General features: G+C 38.8%; 1 protein-coding gene across 1 annotated transcript; it reads right to left on the bottom strand.

Annotated features, from left to right (window-relative positions):
• Positions 1–15,546: 15,546 nt before the first annotated feature.
• On the bottom strand, positions 15,547–18,659 carry LOC140154269 (prestin-like). Its single transcript, XM_072176855.1, has 3 exons — positions 18,551–18,659; positions 16,650–16,786; positions 15,547–16,392 (listed from the first exon to the last, which is right to left on the bottom strand). The coding sequence occupies exons 1-3, from the start codon at positions 18,648–18,650 to the stop codon at positions 16,201–16,203; spliced, it is 429 nt and encodes a 142-aa protein (XP_072032956.1). The 5' UTR covers positions 18,651–18,659; the 3' UTR covers positions 15,547–16,200.
• Positions 18,660–19,416: the final 757 nt, after the last annotated feature.

A 19,416-nucleotide genomic window follows, 5' to 3' on the forward strand; every position in this document is an offset into this window, starting at 1 on the left:
TTTGAGCAAGTTTGAAATTTGACCATGTGTAAAGTTCGATGACCTTCCCCCGCCCCCTTGGGGCCAGTTTATATTTTTGGGAACATCCTGGTTGTGTCTTTGGGTCATCTCAGGAACCTACAAAAGTTGGTTTGGTTCGGTTCTATGGGGGTGCAAAGGAGGTGGTCCTAGCTCCCCTAGTAGTATCAAACATAAAGTGAACAGTGTTTCCCATCCGCGCGTGAATGAGAGCCTGACTATATTTTTAGTCAGTGGAAGTGGTTTAGCTTGTAAGCTCTAAATTTCCTGAATTTCATTGGTTTCTGCATGCTGTCTATCACACGGTAGACGGCAAAAGCCGCGTCGTCGCGATACGCTTGTCAAGGCCCGAGTATGAAAATACGTGAACGAGATCGCAGTACACGAAACTAAAACGGTAAACAAGTTTCGTTCATTTTAGATAAAGAGGAGTTTGCAAGACGGTAACTTGCTTGGTAATTTTTTGCTAAATAACAAGTGTTTAGTTATTGAAATATATAATATTTAAAGGAGTGTTTCGTAATCCTAGCATCCTCTTTTTATGACATTTTCAGTACATATCCACGAAAAAAGCCTATTCCCAAAATTTCAGTTGATTCCGATTTTGCGTTTGCGAGTTATGCATGATTATGTGTATTACACTGCTCCATAGACAATGCGTTGTAATTTCGTTCTGGTGCACCAGAACGAAATTCAAATATCACGATATCTTTGCAAAACGAATTAATCTGCAAGAAATATTTTGTACATAAACATTATGTAGCCAGAGGTTTCCAGTGATATAAAAATCTCAACATTTTTTGAGAAAAGTGGGGGGGATGAGGTTGTGGATCACGAAATGCCCCTTTAACTGACTAAGCATGAGTAGTGGATACGGGGAAACCGGCTGTGGATACCGGATGTAGTGCCGGCATCCTCTACTCAAAATATCGGACCTACCTGTCGTCTATCACATTAGGGCAGCAGAACATAAGCTGTAACACACTCGACTGGAAAGTTGGGTAGATAAAGGTTTTTTTGCTAAATAATGCAAGATAGAAGTCCAAAGTATTATGAAATGTTGTATTGTATCGTAATGGTTATTAGTACTTGATCGATTGTGGGCCTATTTATAATCATTTAATTGGTACTATCTTGAGCGCAAAGTTTACTAGTTTACTGAATCTTATGCGACCGTTGTTTGAATAGTTAGTATGTACATATTTAATATGTTTTAGTTAAAACCATATCATTAAGAAATAATATGCTATACGTCATGTTTAAGAATAATAATATGTTGGCAATATTGCATTTTGATTTTATAATGTTGATACATCATTATTGTACTTAACACTTAAAAATGAAGTATGATCCAAACTGGTGATGAATTTCGATCTTGAAGCTTTATGAAAAAGAAAACCACGTGTCCAAGGCAAACGAGGACCAAATTTAATATTGTGAAGCTGAAGAGCCTGAAAAGATTGGCTTCGTTTCTGAGCAACTCGGCACTGACTGGTACAACATGAGCATGCAGAAAAATGCACAAGCACCGCTGTATTGAGAAGCGGATGGTCACATTAAAGAGCATGAAGAAAATATATATATAGAACGCTGGATCAATGTGTGGAAATTGAAGAGAGCCTGACCATTAACAGCAAAAAGGCATTGAACCTAACAGCATATAAAATGGGATGTTCTACCTCAATCCCAGAACAAAATGGGAACAGGAAATTCACAGTAGATGGACAGAATATGACTGAGAGCTGGTACACCAAGAGGTTTGGATATTAAACTGCAGTATTTAACAGCCAACATCATTTTAAAATCGGTAATTTTTAAGGGTCTTTTCTGTATTTTTCAGACAAGATACATGATTAGCTCTATTTAGTGTATTACTTATCTTGTAATGTTGAAGACGTCTAAAATAAGTACAAGACACCATTGCTAAGACTTGAACTTCTGATACCTAGGTTATCTACTAACAAATGCCTTATGAAAGCTGAATTATTGAAATTGTGTCTAGACTCTAAAAATTATTATCAGTGTAACTTTGATTATGTTTGATCAGTATCTAGTAAGCTATACGTTTTGATATCACTGACCCGATGTTCATTCAACCCAGTTAGTGGTATAATCTCTTTGATTCAACTCCATCCACATCTTAATTTAACAGTCTACTATAGACGAATCCTTTTGGTGCTGGGTTTCCCATGGGTGTTTCTATCTATCCCAATGGGTGCTCCGTTTAAGGGTGGAAGGAAATGGCAAACCACCACCTTTCACTTATTCCATCTGTTATTGCCATGTGGAGAGGGCTGGTTCTTTACCAGAGTGAGGATGCGAGCTTCCTCTGCCTCCCTAGCTCATTCCTCTCTGTCACTCTTTCTGCAACTTTCTTCTGACTAATTTTATTTGTTCTTCTCTTTCGCAAGCCAGTTTACCAGGATAGGTAAGCCAATTTAGTTGGCTTTGTTAGTTGTTCCATCATTCATTCCTTGGTTTGTCTGGGATACCAGGCTTTTATCCTACTGCTAGGGTTAGAGGCGCCTGATCCGTGGGATAATCATGACTCAATTATTGATTTCATTCTGGGGTACTGGATACAGATCCCCAGTCTGAAGGTGACGGCGCATCCCACATGGACGACACCCTACTTCTTTGTGTTGTCAGGTCAAAGCTAGTGTGGGCGCAAACTGGTATTGTGACTATCTCTCCTCTCTTTTTTGTATATTTATTTATCCATTTACACCACTTCTCCCCAGCTATGGGTTAAATAGACGTTGTTAGGATAGACCAACTCAGTTGGTTAGTTAAGCCACTGGGCAGCAGCAGTGGTGGATGGGGTCTGGTGGCAGAGATCAGTCTTGATACTACCCTGATAATGGCAGCAGTCCTTGAAGATCCTAGTTAGTTGGATTTCTACCAGAAGTTAGCTGGTACTGCGGGGCAACCTGGATCCTTCCCAGTCGTCACACCTCGGTGTTCCATTGGATCCGAAGTATTCCAGGTCCAGAGAGTTTCAGAGCTGGTGCGCAACAACTCTGGTACTATAAATTGTAGCGTAGGCGTATGTCGGAGCTGTGAAAAGCCCTGTAGCGAGGCAGAGAAGGTGGTGATGGCAGGCTTGAGTGGCTGGAAGCTGTTAGCTGTATCTGCCCATGCAGGCGGGCTGGCTTGTTAGGTCGCAGATTTTCTGATGGATGCCAGAAACCTGTAGGCGCCATTCAGCATGACCGAGCAGCCCTATTTAGGGATAGCACTGCTTGCCTCAACCTGAGGAAGCCCCGATAAAAGGAGGGGTAAACAAAGCTCATCTAATTGACTCTGGCCGGCTAGCCGCGGTCGGCGGATCCTCCACCTTGCGGTAGAAAACAACAAAAGAAAGAAAAAGAAAGAAGAAACTAGAAACCGCTGTTCCATAGAACAGGTACAAGCCGACTCTTGAACTTTGACCCATAAAACTTGACCCTGGGTCACGGATGGGGTCGACTGCTCTTGCATTGTGCTTAGCATGTCATAAGAAATATTTCTGGTGAATTTCAGCTTAATCGGAACTTATACATGGATTTTGGATTTTTTTAAAATTTTTGATTGACCTTTTGACCCCCTTAATGACCTTTGACCTGAATGAAAAAAAAACCTAACGTACACCGACAAAATGCATTGTTCCAATTTTAATTAAAAAATTCTACCATGTTTAGTTGTCGAGATAAAAATTCTCAAAGTTATTTAGCTAAAAACAGGAAGTGACCCCTTAATGACCTTTGACCCCTAAAATAAAAATACCATGAATACATCAGGTAACACTGATTCATGTATGATGGTTATATTACTCTGGTCTGTTTACATTTTGAGATAAAAGTTTTTTGAACATTTTTGATAATTTTGGTTTTTGACCGGAAGTAACCCTTTAATGACCTTTGACCCCAAAACTGTAGGCATCCTAAAGACCCTGGCTAGTAGCGATGCATGTGTGCTAATGGCGACTCTCTGCTATGTAATTTGTAAAGACAGTGATTTTTTGAATATTTTTTAGACTTTAACCGGAAATGACCCCTTAATGACCTTTGACCCCTTATCTGAGCACACCCTATAGACACCGACTAAAGTGGAGTCACATGATATAACCATGTCCTCATCGCATGAAATTTGTGGAAGGAGTAGCATTTTTGTGAAATCACATTTTGACCATTATAGCTAGGTCAAAGGTCACAGCAAGGTCAAAGTCAAATAGAAGGTTTGGCCTATCCCAGTGGTCTTTTGGGTCAAGTTTAGTTGAAATCTGTCAATCCCTTGCGGAGCTAGATGCAGTTGATTGGTTGCCAGAAGAAAGAAGAAGAAGAAGAAGAAGAAACTAGAGTCAACAGACGCTGAATACAAGCCGCAATTTGACCCCTATAACTTGACCCCTGGGTTACGGATGGGTTCAACTGCTCTTGCATTGTGCTTAGGATGTCATAAGAAATATTCCTGGTGAATTTCAGCTTAATCCGGACTTCTACATGGATTTTGATTTTTTGAAAATTTTGATTGACCTTTTGATTTTAATGACCTTTGACCTCAATGAAAAAAACCCTTATGTACACCGACAAAATGCATTGTTCCAATTTTAATTAAAAATTCTACTATGTTTAGTTGTTGAGATAAAAATTCTTAAAGTTATTTAGCTAAAAACAGGAAGTGACCCCTTAATGACCTTTGACCCCCAAAATAAAAATACCATGCATACATCAGGTAACACTGATTCATGTATGATGGTTATATTACTCTGGTCTGTCTACATTTTGAGACACAATTTTTTTGAACATTTTTGATAATTTTGGTTTTTGACCGGAAGTAACCCCTTAATGACCTTTGACCCCAAAACTGCAGGCATCCTAAAGACCCTGGCTAGTAGCAATGCATGTGTGCTAATGGCGACTCTCTGCTATGTAATTTGTAAAGACAGTGATTTTTTGAATATTTTTTAGACTTTGACCGGAAATGACCCCTTAATGACCTTTGACCCCTTATCTGAGCACACCCTATAGACACCGACTAAAGTCGAGTCACATGGTATAACCATGTCCTCATCGCATGAAATTTGTGGAAGGAGTAGCATTTTTTGTGAAATCAACATTTTTGGCCATAAGGTCAAGGTCAAAGGTCAAAGCCAGGTCAAAGTCAAATGGATGGTTTGGTCTAGCCCAGTGGTCATTTGGGTCAAGTTTGGTTGGAATCTGTCAATCTCTTGCGGAGCTAGATGCAGTTGATTGCGGTTGCCAGAAGAAGAAAGAAGAAGAAAGAAGAAGAAGAAAGAATTGAGAAGAGACAGCACAAGCCGACGTTTGACGTCGGCTTGTAAGAATTGGAAGAAGACAGAACAAGCCGACGTTCCGTCGTCGGCTTGTAAGAAGTTGACCTTGGGATCGTGGAATGTACGAACTCTTCTTGATAACTCCACTAAACGACCTGAACGTCAAACGGCACTGGTTGCTCTTGAGCTTGGGCGCTACAACATTGACATATGCTGTCTTCAGGAAACACGCTTCTCTGGTCAGGGCCAAATTTGTGAGAAAGGTTACACCTTCTATTGGTCTGGGAGAGACCCAAATGTTCGCAGAGAGCCAGGTGTTGCCTTTGCTATTTCCAATAACATCGCTAAGGACTTAGTCTCTCTTCCTCAAGCCATCTCTGATAGACTTATCAAGCTGAGACTGCCTCTAAGCCAAGACCGTTATATGACCATTATTTGCTGCTATGCTCCTACGATGTCACACACAGATGAATCCAAAGAAATCTTCTATGAAGCCCTTAGAGCTAGTGTGAGGAAGATCCCACATGAGGATAAGTTGATGGTTTTGGGAGATCTTAATGCCAGAGTGGGCAGTGACATTGCCACTTGGCCATGTATCCTTGGGAATCATGGGAGAGGTGCTTGTAACTCCAACGGGGAACTACTGCTCTCATTCTGTGCTGAGAATCAGATGGCTGTGACCAATACCTACTTTCAGATGCCTGACAAATGGTACTACTCATGGCAACATCCTCGCTCAAAACGCTTCCATCTGCCAATTGGGTGGATTAAACCCGCTTAAAATTTGATATTAGATTCTTTTGTGTTGTAAACTGTCATCATTCTTTTGTCTACGTGTAACACGGGTAACACGGGTGATAGAATGCAGTTTATAATACCCTCCAAGGCGGCATCATTTCACATTTTAGGTGAGATAGCTGGGTCCCCGTCGCGGCTATGGCTGCCATTGAGGTGTAGGAATGCGTGAAATTGGATTCGTCTATAATCTAAGCGATGATAACGTTTGTTTTCTGTTTTCAAGTAACCAAATATGCTTTTGCCTGTATTTTGCAATTCAAATTTTGTAATCCAATTTGCTTCACAATTTTTAACAATTTTTTTTACAATTTTTCCCTTTTTCTTTTATCCTGCATTTGTTATTTATATTTATACAGGGTTATCCTTCAGATAAATATGCTATTACAGGGGCCCTGTGTCATGTCATAAAATATAAAGTACATAATAATTGGTAGAATTATATATATTAGAATAATTAAAAATACAAACATCCAAATAGAACCATATATCAAAATACATCAAATATCAAAAGTCATTAAAGTCATAAAGTAAAAAACCTTGGCCAGTTATTTACATTTCTCTGCGTCATAAAATAAACATGTAATACTAATACACATAAAATAATTAATAACTCAAAACATCCAAACATACATCAAAATACATCAAATAATATCGAAAGTTATTAAAATTATATATAGTAATGACCTTGGCTAGTTATTTACATATTCACTGGGTCATAAAACATAATATAATGTAAAATAATGAATAATACAAACATTCAAAACATAGACGCATACATTAAAATACATCAATCTTTAAAAGTCATAAAGTAAAACCTTGGCGTATTATTTACATTTTTCATATTTACATATTACAAAATATTAAAAGTGCAGAAATTATTGTTTGAGTTGTAATTTATTAACCTTATATGTTGTGGCATCTCATTCCACGCTGTAACACCTCGATAATGAAAAGTTATTTTTCCTGCTTCTGACGTCGCCTTGTTATGGTAAATAAGCAGGATACAATAAAAGTCTATTGTTCTACAGTTTTTTTTACTAATGCCTTCCGTCTATCGACGGCCTTACACGAACCGACGGCCATACTACGCCACACACCGACATCGCCTGGCTAATAATTACTTGGTGCAGCAGAGATACTAAAATCAATACCAGGGATCGATACACGTGAATGTGCTATGCACGATTTGATATTCAGACGATAAATCTTTGGATACCGGGATAGAAAATGATGAATATCTCCCGTATTTTTTTTTATTCTAAAGAAGCCATATTTATTTCCTTGCACTTGAATATATGTGTTGAACGGATATGATAGTTGTTAGCGTGCGTCTTGAGAAAGAACCGTGCGTCTTGAACACAAAAACTGACAAAAATTCTGATTTTATATGTGCCGGACTATAGCGCAGCGTAGGCTAGCTGCTCTCACTCGTGGAGGCAGTCTAAAAGCAGATGACCTCTTCATGGCGTACACATGCTCACTCACACAGAGACAGGTCAGTTACCAGGCTATTGTCAGTAGCCTTAGTCGGATGTCCCTCGGCTTATTATGCGTCTCAAAACTATTAAACAAGTCTGAACAAAATGGCCATGCGTGGCTGTTGATTCAACATACCATGGCGATTTCTGCCATGAAGATATTGGGGCGATGACACTGTGCGCTGTACGTGAAAAATCCTATATCTACTTCAAATGTTGGTTTTTCGTTAAGTCAATATTGATCGATTTGAATATGCTTTTGCTGCATGTCTGCATGGCAGAATGGTTGACTGCAGATCCGTCGCAAAATGAACTTGGCTGCTTGGATGATGTCACGATGAGGTTAGCATTTATTCCGTATTGAAAAGCGTGTTCCGACGGATCTGCACTCGACAGCCCTGATTGTATGATACGAATTCTATAGACCGCTTGTCATTGCCCGACGTCATGGCAATTTCCATTCACGGTTCTTTGCCCTGCAGTGTGCGTACGCATCGTAGTTTGCTCAGGACACGTGTATTTTAAATCGCCCACCACACACAGTGTCATCGCCCCGATATCTTCATGGCAGAAATCGCTATAGTAGGATGAGTCCACAGCCACGCATGGCCATTTTGTTCCGACCTGTTTAATAGTTTTGAGACGCATAATGGGCCGAGGGTCATCCGACTAAGACTATTGACAATAGCCTGGTGACTGACCTTTGTAGATGTCATTGGGCATGGTATACGCCATGAGGTCATCTGCCTTTAGACTGCCTCCACCAGTGGCCTATGCTGCACTATAGTTCGGCACATATAAAATCAGAATTTTTGTCAGTTTTTGAGCTCAATACGCACGACTATCATATCCTCTCAACGCATATATTCAAGTGCAAGCACCAATAACACAATTACGGGAGATATTCATCATTTTCTAACCCGGTATCCAAATATTTATCGTCTGAATATCAAATCGTGCATAGCACATTCACGTGTATCAATCCCGGTTATTGATATTAGTGTCTCTAGTGTCTCTGCTGTACAATGTAATTATTAACCAGGCGATGTCAGTGTGCCACATTTCATGTAGTACAAGAAAGCCATTGAACAGTATAGCGGCTCGTTCAAGCATATCGATAGACAAGTCCCTCGCCTTTGTTGATAAACAATGATAAACAGGAGGGTGAAAGTTCATAAGGGCAATGTCGCGTCGTGAACTTACGCCAACAGCCATTTTTGTTAATTGTAACGAATGGTTCTTGTTCTAACTAGAAAGTATCGGACGGTCTGTGGCTAGTAAGGAATCGGCTCGGACCATGCGCAGATAAAATTATTGACATGTATTTCTATGATGCATAACACCTGTCAATCATAGGATAAATATCATCGTCGCGTTGGTCATGATTTACTATAAATTAGTTGTTATAACATGATTATTTATCGTATTGATTAATGTGACCAAAAATGTGTGAAACACATGATAATATTATCATCTACGGACTTGGCTTGGCCTTGGCTACTAAGCATGCCGGGAAGGATACTGACCTTTGTCAATTCAAGTCATAGAGATGAGGTACCACTTGCGACCTTTGTGACCTTTTCCAGTCGCCTATCCCTTTATTTTGATCCCTGGCCGTGATCGTACGCCCCAAAAGACCGCAGCGTGTATTCATCTAAAGTGATTCAATTGTGTCCGATTAGAGCGCTGACATATTGGAACATTTTGCTAATCAATATTCATAAGATTGCACAATCAACGTCCAGTTTCAGAAATTGTGTGAGTTATGTTAGGCAGGTGTGAAATATACCTGACTGGGGGTTTTAATCAATGCATTGCAGGGTTTATTGTTCTACTGTGTCCGATTTGAGCGCTGACATATTGGAAATTGTTGCCAATCAATATTCATGAGAGTGTACATTCAACGTCCAGTTTTCAAAATTGGGTGACTTGTATTTGGCAGGTGTGAAATACATCTGACTGGGCGTATCAATTACGTAAAGCATAAAAGCATTGACATCATCGAAGGGCTGCCTTGTGCTGTAACGTAATTAGTTTATATAATCATTGTTCCAAGGTGCAATGTTTTTCCTTTCTCTGTTTCCATTCATTGTTCTTCCCCGTCTTTCACATTCTCTCTCGTCCCCTCTCATTTCCATAATTTCCCCCTTTTCTTTCTCTTATTTTCTTTCTTTTTATTTCTTCCTCATTCTCTCTTCCTCCAGACCCCTCTTACACTTCCCCTCACTCCCTACCCCCAGGGGGGGGGGGGTTCTTCCTTGTTGAAGGTATACGGGGATGTGACACGGTTTTGGGGTACCTTTTCAGCGATTTTGGTATATCGATAGGTGGGTTTTCAGTGGAGACCAATGCGCCCAATTGGGCGCATTTTGGCAAAAGTGCCCTTAAAGCGCCCAATTATGGCAAATTTGAGTGCTTTTTGGGTGCTTTTTTCTTGAAAATTGGTATACTGATGGGTAGCAAAAACAGCAAAAAGTAGGTATAGAGAAAGTCAGCATCCGAAAGTCTGCGTGGCACACCCTCGTACAAAATGTTTTGAAGAACCCCCCCCCCCCCGGGTTCCCCCATCGTTCTTTCTTCCTGGCTTGCATGCTTAACTTTGTATGCAGTGGCATAGCCAGGACTTTGTCAGGGAGAATGGAGTAAATAACGGAGAGGGGAAAAATGTGACGAAAATGGTCGAAAATAAGGAACAGAAAGTACCAAAAAAGTATACAAATCTTAAATATCAGGGCAGCCAAAGGGGCATAGCCAGGGGGAGGGTCGTGGGTGTTAGGGGCAAATTGCCGCCCCACAGAAAATTTACGGGATAAAATGGGGACGGGCAAAGAGTAACATTTGCTGAGGAGGATGCCCTCAATATTTGTCAAAATTTTGTGTTTTACACGATTGTAATGTACTTTATTAAACTAACAATAATCGAGACTTCAGGTGTTGTAGTTTTGTCAAAATCCGAGATTTCGAATAAAACGCAGGAACCGTTTAATTATTGCGATAGAAATATTAGTCGAAGGCGTATACGGTGTTCATAACACAGTATCTACATGGCGTGCGAGACGGTCACATCATATACAAGGTCTGTACCGTAGCATTACCGATGGAGTGACACGCATTGTTCTGCCCAAATTTAAACGGAGTCATATCTGACAGTAAAAGAAAATATTTTATGTAAAAGAAATAATAATCTATTAGTTATGGAAATGTTATAACATGGCTTTAAAATAACTAACAATGGGACAAACAATAAGACGAATGGGGACGAAAATCCTGGTTATGCTACTGGGAGGCAAGACTTCTCACAGGGGGACAAGAGACGCATTCCTCCTTTGCCCATCCCTCTTGTCTACGCCATTGTTTTTATGCCAATTCCTTAAAATAACATTAAATGGAATTTCAACAATTTAGCAGTTATGAGCCACAAAAGGTTCCATAATTCCAGGGTTATAAGACCATGCACCCTAAAGAGATCTTTAAGGCCCCGTATCCATAGGCTGTTCCCTTGTGGCGTGTGCCCTTGTTTCGTGTTCACTTGTTCCCATGTGACCTGCCACACAGACAACGAACCTTTGTTTTGCTTAGTGGCCGTATCCATATGTTGTCTGTTTGGCAGGTCACATGGGAACAAGTGAACACGGAACAAGGGAACAGCCTATGGATACGGGGCCTAAGCGGGCCCTTGGACCCCACGCCGAATTTTACAATTTTCTGATCCTTAGATACGAGCACGTATACTTTTGTTTATCTTATCCCTACATGATGGGGACATTTTCAGGGTCCCTGTTTTTAAAGTGATGGAATTGAACAGTTGCTAGATTTTACGGAAACTTGTCAAACACAGATATATATATTAAGGGATCGGATAGCAACATTTACACAGTATCTGATGATATCAAATTTTATTTGACCTTTCGTGTTGAAGATAAACATTTAATGTATAATATTCTATACGAAAGGTCAAAATTGTCAAATGATGGACTGCTTTTCCTCCCATCTGCATCAAATCAAGTCTCACTTTGTGGTGGTTTGATGCAAATTTCTTTTGAATGATACATTATCAATCCTAATCAGGATTTTCATAACTGTATACTTCCGCAAATATATAGCAATGCCAATTATTAAACGTTATAACGCGTAACACTAGAGGTCAACTTAACCATAAAAATAGTCACACTTTCTTTTTATTAATTTGTTTCATTTCATTGTAATTGTTAATAATTACAATCGTTATTTTGAACGTTCTGTCCTTTTACATAATAAAACAATATTTAATGATGTGATTTGGTCATTGAGTTCAACCTACGCTTATTTTGGAAGTACAGTACCATCTAAATTTGGCTGTTCCATTTGAAAACCCTACAGTACACCCACTGTGGACAGAGTTTGGAATCTTCAGGTTCAAGCGGTTTCATCCAAAAAATGGTAAAAAGGCGTGAAAGGTTTTGTAAATATTGTCTAGTTCTAGGCCAAATTGTGCAAATTTGAAACGGATTTTGATAAATTACAATCATTTTCAGGTGTAATTTCACGTCTGGATTGACCATAAGGTGCACGCAACTGGAATTAAGTTGACTGCACTGAAGCTTATTCCTGGGAACAATTTTCGCTGAAAGCAATAGAATCGACAATATACACAGGCGGCGGATGACATGATCGAGCCGGCAACCTGTGAAACCGCCAGGCCGTATGGCATTTTCCAATATACTCAGTTAGGTTTGTGGGGTTCATTATCGAACCCCAACGGTTTTAGCTTGTATTTATATTATTTATCAACATAGGCCTATTTGTTTGTGATATTTCAAGCGTTTTAAAATTTCAAAATAATCCCATTCAATTACACGGTTGACGATGAAAATTTACTGAATTTAGAGAATGCAATGCGGCCACCACCTGAATATACACAAAAATAGCTTGTAGTATCCTGGAGCCACCATCCAGGTAACCCCATTTGAAACTCACTCTCCCTGTGTGGAAGACTAAGGTCATATCTTCCATAGAAGGTGTATGGATTTCAACTGGAATAGCCCATAGCTGGTCTATATTTACATTGTTGCACTTTTTGAGTGTATATTATGTGTAACAACAAACAAAGCTGACGCCATCTGTTGCCTCTGTTCTGCACTATTAAATCCAAGGGTTCATGCTAGCATTGGATTGCAGAGCAATTTTAATGGATTTTTGCTCAGTATTTCAATGTTTGTTAAAGCCATATTATAACATTTCTGTAAAAATAGAATAGTATTTATTTTCCATAAAATGTTAGGTTTTACTGTCAGATATGTCCCCTTTTAATGTTGAGCCGAACACGTGAGGTAAAGCATAGAAAATTGGAATTTACTACTAGCGCCAATGCATGTTACTCCCGCGGTTGTAATACGGTACGATCCTCTGGGTGTGTGTGTATGTGTATCCCGCACGCCGTGTACGTACTATGCATACGTGTTCGACTAATATTTCCATCGTAATAATAAAACGACGGTTCCGGCGGTTTATTCAAAATCACGGATTTCGACAAAACTACAGCACCTAAAGTCTTGATTTTTGCAGAGAATCTTTGATTGACTAAAGTACATTATAATCGTGTAAAAACCAGAATTGAAATTTTTTTGAGGGCGTTCTCCTCAGCAAATGTTATAATATGGCTTTAAGTTGAGTGAAGATCCTTAGATAATGCCTATTTATCACAGCGTATCATGTTTACGGATAAATAAGATCCGTGTTGATGAGATGATTGTCGATAGCGAAAGTCATTCGGACCAGCTGTGTATTACGGTTTTGCAATGACGTGATTGTACAGAGCAAAATCGTAGTACAGCTGCTAAGCTGAATGATTGTAGCAAAGTTGGAGCAAGTTGAAATTTTCACCCCTGTACAACCAAAAATGTGCTGTGTTTTTTGTAGAATACCTCAGTCTGTAACAATAGGTCGTAGATAGCACAAAGTATACATTTTTGAGATCCTTGTGATCAGACAAATAATTTGGTGTATCTGTCGACATGATTGGAGCATTTTCTCCTGTGTGACCTTTCGTGACCTCTGACGGTCACTAGGGGTCAAATCCAAAATGGCACCACATCTTAAAATAAACTTCACGTACTTCATGTGTGGAAACTCCCATGCTTTTATCACAAAATGTACAATTGTACCAAAATTGGGAGCTTAGCAGCTAAACTATTGTGTCAAAGTTTGTATTTCTGAAATTTTCAAGTAGATTCATGTATTGTATTGACTGTATAGGTGCATGATAACAGACAACAAAAACAATAAGGGAAGTATATCATATGTGACAGTCCGCCACAAACCGCTCGTAAAGTCGGCAAATTGTATTCTGAGCTACAGCGCAAAATGTGTATAAAGGTTGCATTCATATGTACCTCAAGTTCGTGCGACATGTTTCTTATTTTGTTAGTGCCAGTCAAACACCTATAAACAAATCATTAATCCTATTATTGAACAGGATAATACGCGTCTACCTATGTATAGAATGAATTCTTAAATAGCTCTAGTCTTTGTTTGCTTTAGCTAAATCCTGTTCAAGTGATGGGATTTAACAATTAACAATGAGAGGACATTCCTGAACCTCGTTGACTTGGGGATGATTTGAAGTGACCGCCAATTATTACCAGCAATATGGAAAAAAGGTAGACATAGTAGCACTGAAATAAGGCACCTTTTGCTATAGGAGCAGTTTTCAACAGAAACTCCGCTTCTGGATATCTTTTGAAGTCAAATGATATATTATTTTAAAGCTTATGATATACCGTAAAACCCCGTCTACAAGCATATAGAGTGCTTCTGATGAAAGCTAATTTATTCCAGGCGCCATTATGGAGTTTGAACGAATAAATTACAGATTCAAGCATATAAAAACAAGTATTATCGTAAGACCAATCTATTGTATTGGTATATATACACGCCAAAGTAGTATAAGTTAAGCTTTCATAAAAAACCCATATATGCTTGTAGACGGGGTTTTACGGTATATTTTCTAAACAAGATTGACCGGATGCCGACTTTAAGAGCGTTTTGTGGTGGACGTCACATATTGCATTTAATGAAGTCGGCTACCAGTTCTCCAGCCCTTTATGCATAGACGGGTCAATACTAACACATCCAACCGCAATCGGAGGTCCCGGGTTCAACCCTCTCTAACTTAATTTCACCCACTGATTGCTCTTTTAAACTTTCATACATCCATCACGTATTTATTTACCTATGAAAACAAATCAGAACATCTACCAAAAAGTAATTACCCCCCTTTATTATGAGATAAAATTCTAAATCTATGCATTCAAATTTAAAACTGAAATAGCAAATGGAAATCCAGGTTTTTGTTTTACAAATTTTGATACCTCATTTGTCTTAATAATAATAGCCCAAAGTTTGTTGCCATGTTGAACCTTTGAATGAAAAGGATGCCTATTAAAAAGTTGCACCTAAACCCATTGAAAATATTGCTTTTGTAGCCGGTAGAGTGGTCGTCACTGGTCACCGCGGGACATCCTTGACCAGTCATGTAGAGAACCTTTGAAAATACATCTTTTTTCATTCAAGGATTCACTATGGCTGCAAATTTTGAGCTATCATACAAATGAGGTATCAAAATATGCAGAATTAACCTGGGTTTGTTTTTGCTATTTCAGTTTTTGAATTTGATGCATATAATTTGAGTTTTGCCTCGTAATAAAGGGAGATAGTTACTTTTTGGTAGGTGTTTATAAGAGTTTGAAAGAGCAACCAGTATGCGGAATTTTAGACGGTTGGAATAACTTCCCGAAGTAATCATGTCATTAGTAAGATTTGATCTTTCCCTAGAGAAGTCCTTTTGATCTTTCCCTAGAGAAGCCCTCTCAAAAGGACTTCTCTAGGGAAAGATCAAATCTTATTCATGTTTACCGACCTAGAGTACCAAGTAATTTCAAATCGTAATCATGTCATCGTTTTTGTAATTTGAATCGTTTAATATAAATGTCCCCAGTAAAAAGTACAAGCCCTGTTTTAACCTGAAATTGAAAATGCGGCTTCGTACGATAAGCATGAAATACTTCGCATAAACTATATGTGAACTGCTCAGTCCATTTTAAAATTCCATCAAAATTGGTTCCCTCCAATATGGTCCATTGTAGGATTGCGGGTCACTTGATCAGATCGGCTTGTATGTGAAAGACGATATTTGAACGCATTTTTTATTCAATAAAATGATTAGTCCAATGTCCTTACTAATACAAGTATCATGTTCATGATCCTGGTTGCGAAGGTTATTTGTGGAATGTCTAGGGTGTGCGCTCTTGAAGCAGCAAAGTCCCTGAATTGTTGTTTAATGGTTTATGGAATGATGTGGGGCCGTAGTGGTCAGCGACAACCTGTAAAGTGTGCTGAGGCTTGCGGATCAACGTCTAGGCGTTGTGCCTGTGCGTAGCGCACTATAAATCACTGCGCTTTTTTTTATGCACTTATATCTATTATGCGTAATTTGTTGTGATTATATTGACGAATAAGCCGTCCTTTTGTATTGTATTAAACCAAAGAGGGCGACATTTAACACCAATTTGTTACGATGCAATGTCAATTTTACCAAAATATCCGGATCTAAACAAACTATTTCACTCTTATCACAGGGTACGTCTGTAATTATTACAAATGTGTGTTTTCGGGATCATTTTTTGCTCCAGGGTCCGGTGTATAACTAATATTAGTAATTCCACCATTTCTACCCGCATCTATTTCACCTAATTGGATGTCAGAGGTCATCGTCATCTCCATGCTTGCTTTTTCCGGATTGTTGTTAGTAGCATTCATTGCTGCCGTGTTTTCCAATACTTCGAGCTATGTATAAAAATCAAAAATATGATGTTTCAAAAATTCTTTACTGAAGTCTTTAATCATGTTAATGATAATCTGCCTGTAAATTTATTAATTTATTCTTACTAATAAAAAAATTATTACAGCGTACGTGCGACACTACACTATACAATATTGTGTCCTATACCATCATACATAATCCATATCAAAACAGATTAATTAAAAAAAATTAAATAAAACAGTCTATTCAGTTCAGATCTATGTATCGATCTCTAACTTACGTAAGTGCCACGCCTTAACCGACCGCCATCCATACAACTCAATACTGCGTCATGTAAACTCACATACATACGACCAAGATCTATTTCATTTTTCTTGTTAATAGTAGATGATTTCAATAATGATTGGCGAACTTCAGCTGAAAAATAAGAGCAACAGAAACAAAATACAAAATATATAATAGACCTATCGCCAAGAATGTTCAAGAAATCTGGTCTACGTTCAGTCAAGAACAGATTTCTTGAACAAAGACGTCCAAGCACCACTTCGTCCGAGATTTCCAACTACATCCATATTGAGTCACCGGTCCGTCACGTTGACCTGAACAAAGTCAGAATTTTGGATAGGGAGCCCCGCTGTTTCAAAAGAGGTGTTAAGGTATAGCCATCAACATTAGGGACAACCAACCATCTCTGAACAAGGACGAAAGGCGCTATAAGTTACCAAAGGTCTATGACCCATTTATTACGTCACACTTCAAATGTGCTCGATCGTGTCATTTCGCTGTAGTAGTAACAGCTGAAAATTACGGAGGTAAGTACGTATTTTTGTATTGAAGGCAAAGAGTTAAAATCTGTCCATGGATTACCAATACAGATGAACTTTCATGCTAAAAGCAAGTCTATTGTAAAGGGCTGCAGGTTGATAGTCCCCAAGGTCCCATTAGTACAAAAATCCAATACCAACTTAAAACCCTAATCCTGACATAATATTGCCCAAACCCTAACTTAAACCCTTTCCAGACTAATGGATCGTTCCCTTGTAAAGTTGAAACGTCTTTTCAAATAAGAGCGATGGCTGTTAAACGTTAACAAATACATCGACGGTTCAGAACCAGAAAGCCGTAACTGACTATGACCAGCTCTCACAAAATGAGCATCAAATTGGCTCCTTGCTTTTGTCTTCAAAAATCAATATTTCCCCACAATGTCTTTTTTGTCATGATTAATTGTCATGATTTGTCATGACTGTATCTTCTATAGTGCCCTGGCGACTTTATGCTCATTTTACGGGAGTAGGTGATTGTGAGATGAGAGTTTCTGGCTGTCAACCCTGGGCATTTTAGATGAAAAATAAATAGGCCTACTTCAAAAACAAGACTGCTTACAGATACTGGATGGCATACTTACAAATTGAGAATAAAGAGAGGCGAATGGAAGGGGCAATGGAAATAATATCAAACGTAGGATTGGTCTTGCTATGGGATCCATGCAGAAGCTGAACCCCATTTGGAAGTCGAAAGTCAAGAATTCAACCAAACTTGAATTATACCGAGTACTGGTCCTATCCATCATCACATATAGTGCCGAAACCTGGTCACTCAAGAAATCAGATGAACAGAGACTGCGAGTGTTTGAAATGGCGTGCTTGAGGAAAATATTAGGAGTCACAAGAAGAGACAGAATCCGAAACACTAGCATCCGGGAGCGGCTGCATTACCACAAAGAACTGACTGCAACGATCATGACCAAAAAACCCAAATATTTTGGTAATGTGAAAAGAATGAACAACCGCCGTTATCCAAAAATCCTGCTCGAAGGTCACATAGAAGGCAACAGACCCAGAGGAAGACCTGAGAAAAAGTGGCTTGAGGATATCAAGCACTTCTGCACAGAGACAGGAATACCATCAGTCGCAGCGACAGGACACCTGCCAATCAACAGACAGCTGTGGAGACTCAAACTAGTTGGGAAGCCATTCCCGGGACCTACCACAGGAGGACGTCTTTAAGTTAAGTAAGTCAAGTGGAAGGGGCACATACAATGATCAGTGATAGATACATACCCACACTATGTACCATACCCCACCACTTCCCCATGCACAGGTGCATGCACAACATGCATTTTAGATTTTTATTAAATAGTAAGTAAAATTAAATGAAACAATAAGAGTACACACAAACCTTTGCAATTAGCAAAAACGACTTGGACATCTAATTTCTGATAGTCTGCAGTTATTGCTTGTAGCGTCTTTACTCCAACTAAATCAACATAAGTGAACATGCTGCAATCAATAATCACTGTGTGTAGACCGCCTGAAGATGTTGAAGACACGATATTATCTTGATCCGACTGAAAGTAAATGATGAAAAATAGTTCAATATTTAGGGTACTTATTAGACTTAGTCTTACGATATAATTATAAAGTTTGAAAAGTATTTTATTTTATTGCATATGTGTACATCCATATCAAAACGATGCACTTTTCGGCTGCTTCATGTGTCTCTTTTTACATAATAGCGAGGAATAAATACCAGACTCCTCTCAAGTAGAGGTCACTTCAAATCATCTCCAAGTCACATGGTTTAGGAATACAGGGATCATTCCTTATAACCATGTGACTTGAGGGATAATTTGAAGTGACCACCATTTGAGATTAGTCTGTTATTTTATTCCTAGCTATTCTGTGAAATGAGACACATGTAGTAGCCGACAAGTGCATCGTTTTGATATGGTATGTATTCTCTGATTATCCATTGAAGAACTCGCCGATTTGATTGGTACTACTCGTATAACTTACTGTACTGTAACTTTAAGGATTAAAATTAGGATTAAGGATACGATTAGGGATAAAGGATTAGGATTAGCACAAAAATTAGTTAGAATTATAAAAATGTTACCTTTACTTGATGCTTGTTCTTATTTTCTTCTTTTTCTATCAGTAGTTTTTGTGGGTTAAAACCAGCTTTTTTATAGAGCGAGTTTTTGAAATGGTCAGCATTAATGAAACTGAGCGAGGATGAACAACCAAATATTTTGATGCCAGGAA

The sequence above is a fragment of the Amphiura filiformis genome, chromosome 6 (assembly GCF_039555335.1).
Source record: "Amphiura filiformis chromosome 6, Afil_fr2py, whole genome shotgun sequence".
Taxonomy (NCBI): Eukaryota; Metazoa; Echinodermata; class Ophiuroidea; order Amphilepidida; family Amphiuridae; genus Amphiura; species Amphiura filiformis.